The sequence below is a fragment of the Megalops cyprinoides genome, chromosome 7, assembly GCF_013368585.1.
Source record: "Megalops cyprinoides isolate fMegCyp1 chromosome 7, fMegCyp1.pri, whole genome shotgun sequence".
Taxonomy (NCBI): domain Eukaryota; kingdom Metazoa; phylum Chordata; class Actinopteri; order Elopiformes; family Megalopidae; genus Megalops; species Megalops cyprinoides.
In genome coordinates this window covers 26,862,151-26,871,299 of record NC_050589.1, presented here as the reverse complement: position 1 = coordinate 26,871,299, position 9,149 = coordinate 26,862,151, and the positions used below count along the sequence as shown (strand labels likewise).

Below are 9,149 nucleotides of genomic sequence, written 5' to 3'. Positions count from 1 at the left end.
TCCCCCACTGCCATCTGATGTCAGGGTCCTTCCTGCAGTTGGCACCAAGGCTAAACTCCGAAAATGCCATCTAGCTGCATGCATGGTATACTGCCCGAGTATGTCTGAAATTATCATTTCACACTGGTTCAAACATAGTCACATGGACAAACCCTAAGTTTTTGTGGTTTTGACAGGCAAGAGTTTACTGCTGGCAAAAACCTAGCATGGGCACCTAGAATGAGAAAAATAATTCAAATAAAATGAATAAAGATTAATCTTAAATTTACAAAGTGTCTTTGCAGCAGAGAAGTTCCCCCGGCTCAGTGTGCATGTATGCATGTGTTGCCTCAGGGGAGGGAGGTTAGGGTGCGCTTTAGGAATTCCCACTCCCGTCCCACGCTCATGTCTTGTGTTTCCTGCGTGACGAGTAGTAGACAGGTGCGCCCATCAGGCGGGCGGGCAGGATCGCTCAGGGGCCTGGTTTCGCCATCACACCACAGTGGATACCATTACTGCCCCGTCCACAAATCCATCTGCCTCAGGAAAGAGGTGCAAGAGATTACATGCTACATTTGTATTGCGGAAATGCCTTCACCAAACTCCGGGCAAACTGGTATTATAGCATGCAAGTTCTACAGGGATGATCTTCATGAGTTAGACCACTTTATTCATGCATTCTTCGGCAGGGAAAGGGGAAACAGAGAAGCCCTCCTGGTTTCTAAAGCCTGGATTGCACTTAGTGAATGGAGCCATTTTAAGGGAACTGTATCTGGGACCAAAACCTGGATGTTGAAATGTTGGCCACAACCTGTGCGCATATGGGAAAGTCAATACAGATTTATAAATAGTACCTCGCCATGCAAGATGAGCCATGCAGTCAGCTTGCACACTTGATCCTTTAAGTCAGCTGTTGAAAAACTGCACAACCCACACATTTCTTACCATGAAGTAAGAGGCTGATCCTTTCACCAGTAAAGCTCACAGTCAGACAACTTTTTTCAATATACTTTATTCATTATATATATATATATATATACACACACACACACATACACATACACACACACATTTTATAAAAGAAAAAAAGCATATAGATAAATACAGAGAATCAATTGTTAATTTTTTACATTACCCAAGGTCTGATTTATATACAAGATTCCAGATACAAACACCAGTGTTGAAGCCACTTAAGACCAAGAAGAGACCAATTCTTAAAAAATGTTTTTTCTGTGTCGCACTCAAAGTGGACAAAAAGCTTTTGGTATCATTATGAAAGCTTTATACAGTGGTTGTGCTAATGTGGTAGTTCTTTATATGTCTTGCATTAGCTATCCAGTGAAAGCCACTTAGTGCATTTCAGTGAGATCGGCCCAGCCTCCTTTCTCCTGGTGTTTGTAACTCTGGGTTTCTTGGGTTGGTTCCTTAGCCAGAACTCTGTCACTAACACACTGCAATGACAGGATTGCCTGTGCACAACTAGAACAGAGTTCTTGTAATTAAAAAAAATAATACAAAAAGCCTTTTTAGGCATAAATACAAATCAAAGTGAAAAAAGACATGTAACCAGAATGACCTCATTTCCTTGACTACCATGATGCTAATCACTGAATGCATTTCAGGTCTGAACCAAATCACCCACCCATCCTACTGACCAGACATCCCCATCAACTGTTCTACCACCAGGTCAACCTGCTATTTCACCCTCACTGACACAACGCCCTTCAGCTCTCTCTATGTGATAACATCACTATGCTTGGATTTCTACTGCATAAATATCTTCAATTGGCCCCTGAAATGTTTAACACCTTTCAGCAGGTCCAAAATACACAGTTCAATTCGGTGGACATGTTATTTTAACAAATGAGACCTTAAGAACTCAAACTAAACAATACTGTGCAATATCCTAAATCAGCTTGGTCCCCGTCTCAAAGACCAATATCATGATATGACCCATGACCTACAACTTTTAAAAAAGGCAAGAATGAAAACTCATTTCACCCCAACTTCATCAGCTTCCAGAACGACACTTTGCTCCCAGGAATGAAATCACATTAATGGGGTAACAGTATTTAACTTCATTGTTCTCATTTTAAAAAAAGAGCAGCCACTTAACTTGCGTTTGCCCGACGTATCAAAATGGTTTCGTTTGACAAAGTCAGAGCATGGCAGTCGTGTTTGAATCGAGGATTAAATAGAGCGTCGGAGATCCAACAAAACGTTGCAAAAAAATTTTGTGAACTTGTGCCACATAACTGCATCACCCTTTCAACAGGATGTAGTAGCATTTCAAATGTCAATATCACTTCCCACCCTCACAATGTAAACTAAAACAGAACGAGGGTGAGAAAGGGTTCTCATTCCAATCCTCACTCCCTGGGATCTGCAGAAACGAGTTCCTGAGCTCCCAACCCAATGTAGTCAAAGAGGGGAGGAGCACAGGACTGGAATGTGATCAGTCTGATGCCTCGTACTGATGAACAAGGTACCAGACGGCATTGCTGTATATTTCCCCTCCCTCATGGAGGGAAAGCTTCAGAGGAACTTGGGGTACACCAGGAAGGCCACATTGCTGCCCCTTCCCTGCTTTCCCAAGAACCACACTGACAAGTGCAATGAGATAACAGCCAATTTAAAAAAAAAAAAAAACCCAATAAAGAGATGGCAAAGGGGTCATTCTCTTCAGTAAAAACTCTGCCCACTCAACTCTGATTGGCTCATACGCGTTTTTGAGGAGCGACTGCCATTTAGAGAAGAATGTGCTGAGGGTTTGAAGAACAAATGGCACCCCATGTCACCTGAAATCTCAACATTTCTGCCAACCACTCTCAGTTTGACTCCTGTTTCTGTACTAACACATAAAGCGGTTTTGTAGCTGCCGCAGTACTTTGGTTTAACACTTCCGTCTGCTCTGCATACGCTTGGGGGGGGGGGGGGGGGGGGGCTGAGCCGCAGGGTGTCCGAGGTAAACTAGGAAGAGTAGAGGTTGAAGGAGGTGTACCCCAGGATGAACTCCCCCACGCCCACAAAGTACATGACTTGGGCGATGCCGAAGAGCGGCGCGATGACCAGGGCGCGGCAGCCAGCGCCCTTCAGGAATGCAGCCGGGCCTTCCTTCCGCATGATCTTGCTGCAAGACAGAGACACAGCAGGTGAGCTCCCTCTCACAACAGCAGCAGTCCAGTTCTGCAGGTTTAGGACCACCTGAGAAGGGTCCAGGAACGGAGCGTTGGGCCTACCTCACGCAGTCCACCACACCGCTGTAGCTCTCCTCGTTCACTCCCTTGCTCAGGGATTGCAGCCTGGTCTTGACCACTGCAGGGAAAGACAAACCGTTAGCCGCTTTCTCTACTACGACTTAATTGCACTACAAGCAGAAATCGTGGGACTGCAGGGACTCTCCGGGGTCTCACACTCACCATCGCAGGGGTTGACCGCCACCGCAGCTGCGGAGCCCGCCGCACAGCCAGAGAGGAAGGACCAATAGAAGGGGGCGTTCTCCACGGGCGAGGGCTGGCCGAGATGGTTCAGGTGGGCGAACAGGGGGAAGTACACCACAGAGAAGGGCACATCCCTGAAAGATGGAAGGGAGGTCGTTGGTGCTGGCGAATTACGAGGCGGTGGCTCCTTAAGGTCACATTAGGGCAGTGTCCTTACCTCATGAGAGTGGCTCCTAGACCTCTGTAGAGGCCCTGGACCCCCTCCGTGTGCAGCAGCTCCCGCGTGATCTGAGTGGCCGACGCCTTCCGCACCATGGGGGTGGGCACCACGTTGTAGGAGCGGCTCAGCACCGTGTTGGCTGTGACCAGCTTCGTGGCGGGCATTATAACCGGCTTCCTCTGCTGAGCTGCTGTGAGGGGGACACATTAGGGGACACATTAGGGAAGACATCGCAGAACTTGTACAACACGTCCAGCCCTGAGAGAAGCTGCCAGCCGAGGCAGAGAAACTGCCCCGAGCTCTTACCCAGCCTCCCGGCGTCCTGCAGCTGGATCTTCAGCATCTCCATGGGGGTAGTGATGATGACCTGGCACATCCCCGCACCGCATCCAGCCAGCATCTCCTTAAACACAGTCAGCCCCTTCCTGCAATACACAATCAGCCCTGAGGAGGCAGCAGATGCAACACAAACTGTTTCGCACTCTGTCCCACTGTGCCACACTCGGTCCCACTGGCCACTGGCACTTACCCGTCTTTGCTGAGGTGGTGGCGGAAGAAGTCATTGGCGGCCAGTTTGATCGCCTTCTCCGGGGTGACCAGTGTAAGATTGACTGCAGCGCCTAAAACAAGCACAAAACAATTAACCAGCATGTCACGGTTCAGACGCCTGTCCCGAGAACAGGACAGGAAGAACATTCTCACAAGGAATCCCCTTCACAATCAAACCAGCGCAAATCTGGTTGGGCACCAACAACTTAGGGCTGGCAGTGAGTCACACCTCATTAAACTAATACATGTGTGCTAATATGATCATGGAGGGGGTTTGACACATCTACAACACGTGACATTTCAGGTTTATTCATGTTCAGGCAAAAATTATGTAAAAACAGATGGAGGAAGGAAGAAGGTTACACACAGATTAAGGAAAGGAAAGAGTTTGCACGGGGGCAACCAAGAGAGAAAAACTCCTCAGGTCAAAATGTCCCTTAAACTAAGTTCTAAGAACTCGCAAAAACAGACACATACAAGTTAAAAGCTTTGCAATCCACAGCTCTTCTTGAAATGTTCCCACAGATGTAGTACTGCACACAGGCAGGTGTTAGTGGACAGAGACAGTTGGGAGAGGCAAGGAAAGAAATGAAGGAAGTCTTTGGCTGTAAAGAGGTCAAAATAGGGCAGAACTGATGAGGGGGAAAAAAAGCAATTGATAAATAAAACAAAGCCTAGTTACAACTGAGCGATACAGTAGGAACCATTAAATGATTTGCCTCCGGCGTGGCTGCACCTAATCGGCAAGCCTTCAATGTCCACGAGGACCCGTGTCTGCAACATGAAAAACACATATGCAAACACAGCCAAGAAACCGAGGCCCACACAACCGGTTCCATCCCCTCCACCCCCCGGGCAACAAAATGACTTAAGCTTTCTTTCTTTGCTTATGCAAAAGGCTGAGTCATGTCCTTACACTGCAACCGATATGGCTGGCAACATGGAATCTGTGGCATTTGCTACAACTTGCCAGGGAATGAGTTTGTTCAGTTCAAATGCAAACGAATCAGTCCAATTTCAAATGTATCAGATAACCAGAGCATATTAACACCACTGCATTTAAGGAAATGCAAATGCTCCGCAGACAGTGGGTCAGGGGATTGGAGGAAACTTCTGCCAGTGGACAGTTAGCCTTCTTGATTTTGAATCACAAGAGCCTCCCAAGGTTTGAGAGAGACTTCAATTACATAAGCGGGGCAAACCCGTTTCAAGTACGTTTTCATTTACATTCATCTGTCAATTCAGTTATTTCAGTACAGTTGTACAAATGACCCAGTATGAACCTGTAAATTTTCTTTTAGATTTTTTGTCCTAATTTAGTCGGGGGTATGAATAAATATGGAGGTCACAGTATGTGGAGATTTGTGGCTAAGCCTTATACAGACAATGAACAGTGAACACTGTACCAAACACTGAAACAAAACACTCATGCAGCCACAAGGACACTCAATAACACAGCTTTGAGGAATCTTACCTCTGTACATCCCAAAGTAGCCCTCCGATCGGACCGTTTTGATAAGACAGTCAACCCTGCAAAAGGCGGACACACAGACGCCACGTTAGGACATAGCACAGTTTTCAGGTGGAACTGAGTGCAAATTCTCTTGCCTTTCAGTCAGCTACTCAAAATGTATTTGCCCAGTGCTTTGTTACAAACCAACTGTAACCAGACGTAAGCGCTTTCCCCAGGGGGAGTGGGAAAACCAGAAAACCCAGTGACCCGATGATGGAAAAGTTGGAAATTTACTCCCTTGCCCCAGGGCCTCAAGCAGCTTTGATACCCGTCAACAATCAGGAGCAAACCCACATGACACAAAGACGTGCCTTTCATGTCTTCTGTGCTCTCAACCTGGAGCACAGAAAATGGGGCCTGGATGGGGAACACTAAGACAGGGCGTACTGAGGAGCTGACAGCTCAAAGGGTGTAGAAAGAAAAGATAAAGGCCACAGGTCCACCCCATTACACATTCCAATGACACCGGCTGGGGAGGGCGTGTGGGGCACTGGCCAAAGCTGCTCTGCGGCTGCCATCTCGCGCAACAACTATCACATGAGCTCTGAACCCCTCCGTGCCAGACCTTTAGCGATGGCTCGCTATCAGGGCTCATCGGGGTAACGTACATGTTCTTGTAGACTTGCTGCCCACTTCTTTGGTTTTGGAGTCGGGTCTTGGCCAGGTCGATGGGGAACACGCAGGTGACTCCCACGATGCCCGCAATGCCACCGTTAATGAGCTTAGCGGGAAGGCTGTGGAAAAAGAGCAACAACAAGAGTCCCTTTATTTTGAATAATAATAATAATAATAAAGACATCTCCAGCCTCAGTTAACACCATGTCCACAGTGTAATCTAGAAATTTCTAACCGCTGGGGACCACAACAATCTGCCAGAACCAACAGAGTAGCAACTGACTGCAACTCAGACATTTACAATGTCACATTTGCTTTTTTTGGCGAGTGTACATTTAGAAAGTTCTAGGAAAACAACCACATACTTTAGTTTTTATGAAGACATACGTCTAAGTCTGGGCAAATTACAGCGACTTTTATGCGATTAGTGACTGTCTACAAACAATGTAGCTGTATGTTCACTGGGGCATTATTTACATGACGACTTATATAGGCATGCGTTAGCCAGGCAACACCCAATATCGACACGTACTTGGGTCCCTACCAGTGTCAATGTCGCCCCTAAATCATATTCACTACAGCTCAAATTCTAGCACATTCCAGAGGCGATAAGAAGTGCAACCGGACAGCACGATTTCAAAAGCAGCTGCCTGGTGCTGAAAAAAGGTTTATTAAAAGACTCCAAGGGTGGTAATACAAAAAAATTAAACCTGCTTTAGTTGGATGTACCACATCTTCACATAATCAGACTTGCAAGGGAGATGGACTGTGTGACTCGAAATCCAACATAACTTCATCCTGGATATTATATCAAAATACTTTTTCCCCCCAGAAATTACTTCCAAGCTCCTGTATGTATGAAATGATAACTATAAAATAATGACTGATTATTTCTCTACGTGGTCTCTAAAATCAATTTATACATTACAAATTTAATAACCAGACTGACAGGAGCCGTTCAGCTGCCCTACCACCTATCAGTTAGGCAAGGAAAGGTAGAAATTGTTGCCAATGTTACAGCGGAATTTTATCTCTTAGACACAACTGACTTTACAACACTGACAGACAGGGATAGAAGTACATCTCCTCATAGATACTATACCTGGCATGTCAATTACCAGTCAAGGTATCCTTGACAGAAAACAAAAGAACATACCTGATCTGTTGCTGGGACATGGTGACGTTTGGACAGGCAGCGGGCACAGAGGAGCTAGCTTTGGTCTGCAGTGTGGTGGCGCACTGGTGGAGTCCCGGGGGGTCACTGTGGGGAAGAGAGTAAGAGTTATATATAGGCCAGCCCCGTCAGCCCAGATGCATGCATGCATGCAGAGTTACGCCTCCTGCAAGCTCCCCCCTTGCAGCATGCACTAACTCCGGCTGCCGCCCCCTCATCGTAACCACTCCCCTTCCCCCATATATCTCTGCTCTGCACGCGGGCATGACGTGACACCCCGTAACCGGCTCAGCTCTCACCGGAAACGCTCGCAACGGCTTTTTGCACACGGACGCCAGCAGAGCCGTGCGCAGTGCGTGAAAGGGGATCCTTCCTCGGTGTGTTTATATGTAAACCTCACGGACTTTTCCATCCGATCATGTGAAGCGCACAGGGCACGCCAGGAGAAAGGGGAGGGCTGAGCAAATTATCAACACCGTGCACCCAGCCTTTGCGAGCTTACATTTATTCCAAGAAAAGGCTTTCTCGCCCACACCCAGGATTTGTCTCAAGCACCACTTAATCCCAAACGTAGGAAGTACAAAATAAAAAGACAAAATAGCGCATTCAAGAGAGCGCAAGTGCAGTCAAACGTCATTAGGTACAATATAAGAATAAGAACAGCCGAGTACTTTTGCTTTGATTGCTTTGATTAGTTACAATTTGCGCAGCACTTGCTTTCAACCGTTGCCCCTGAACCAAACTAGCTTTCACTAGACAAATAACGTTAGCTAATTACTTTCGGACGCCAGTGATGCCTGAATGGCACCTGTACGACCCACTGACCTAGTCGCCCTTCCGAGAGGATATGTAGCTAGCTAGCCGTTCCCCGACATGTTTCAGAAATAATACCGAAGTCATGAGCAAACGTTTTCAGGTTAACCCATGGCTACGTACACATCTAACTTAAAAAATATAGATACCCAGAAATCTAACTTGCAAGCAACTTTCCTTCAAAAAGACTACTACAGGCAAGGAAAATATTCCTACTGCAGTTTACCAGTAACGATAAGGTCACCCTTACATCAATCACCACTTTTGAATGTAGTGCTAGCTACCTAGCACCTAAAGGTCATCAGCTAGTTAGTCATCAAGCACTCTGTATGCTAAATTAACGTCACCTAGCTAGTATATAACATCAAGCAACCACAGCTACAATACAGCTAGCGTTGACTAGGCCTGCATGGCGGGTGCATACTAATCCTTTAATTGTAACTTTGGGTTGTTAACTAACGGCATCTGACTTAAATTAATGTCAGTTAACTCTGGTCTACACAACTCTAGATAGTCAACTAATTACCTGTCATTTACAGAACTTTGCTAGTAAAAGTTAGCAGACTATGATTATGATCTTGATTCCCAACTAAATATGACCGTTAAACAGCGAAATAACAAACGAGAATATATTTCAATAAGGAGTACCTATAAAAGAATTGATAAAATAATCTTACCAAATTGTAAATATCAGGAATTGCAGTAACGACTCTTGTACACGTCCCTCTACGCCCGTTGCTGGATTGAAATGAATGAGTTCTGTAGTGGAAATTTCCGCTCCGTTCATATTGACACGGACCGGAGTGTCTTCGAGATAAACCAATCGCGGAGCCTTATTTTGCATAC

At 46.1% G+C, this 9,149-nt stretch overlaps 1 protein-coding gene across 4 annotated transcripts; it reads right to left on the bottom strand.

The window, feature by feature from the left end:
* Positions 1–2,908: 2,908 nt before the first annotated feature.
* On the bottom strand, positions 2,909–9,071 carry LOC118781104 (mitochondrial glutamate carrier 1-like). Of its 4 annotated transcripts, none has more exons than XM_036533985.1 (10): positions 8,981–9,071; positions 7,473–7,577; positions 6,310–6,435; positions 5,663–5,718; positions 4,169–4,259; positions 3,946–4,064; positions 3,637–3,829; positions 3,399–3,553; positions 3,219–3,294; positions 2,909–3,109 (listed from the first exon to the last, which is right to left on the bottom strand). In XM_036533985.1, exons 2-10 carry the CDS (start codon positions 7,490–7,492, stop codon positions 2,950–2,952), a joined length of 996 nt encoding a protein of 331 aa, XP_036389878.1. In that variant the 5' UTR covers positions 7,493–7,577; positions 8,981–9,071; the 3' UTR covers positions 2,909–2,949. The 4 variants fall into 4 exon arrangements, with proteins under 4 accessions (XP_036389878.1, XP_036389879.1, XP_036389880.1 ...); XM_036533986.1 differs by having other exon boundaries at positions 3,637–3,826; XM_036533987.1 differs by lacking the exons at positions 7,473–7,577; positions 8,981–9,071 and having other exon boundaries at positions 4,925–5,718; positions 6,310–6,342.
* Positions 9,072–9,149: the final 78 nt, after the last annotated feature.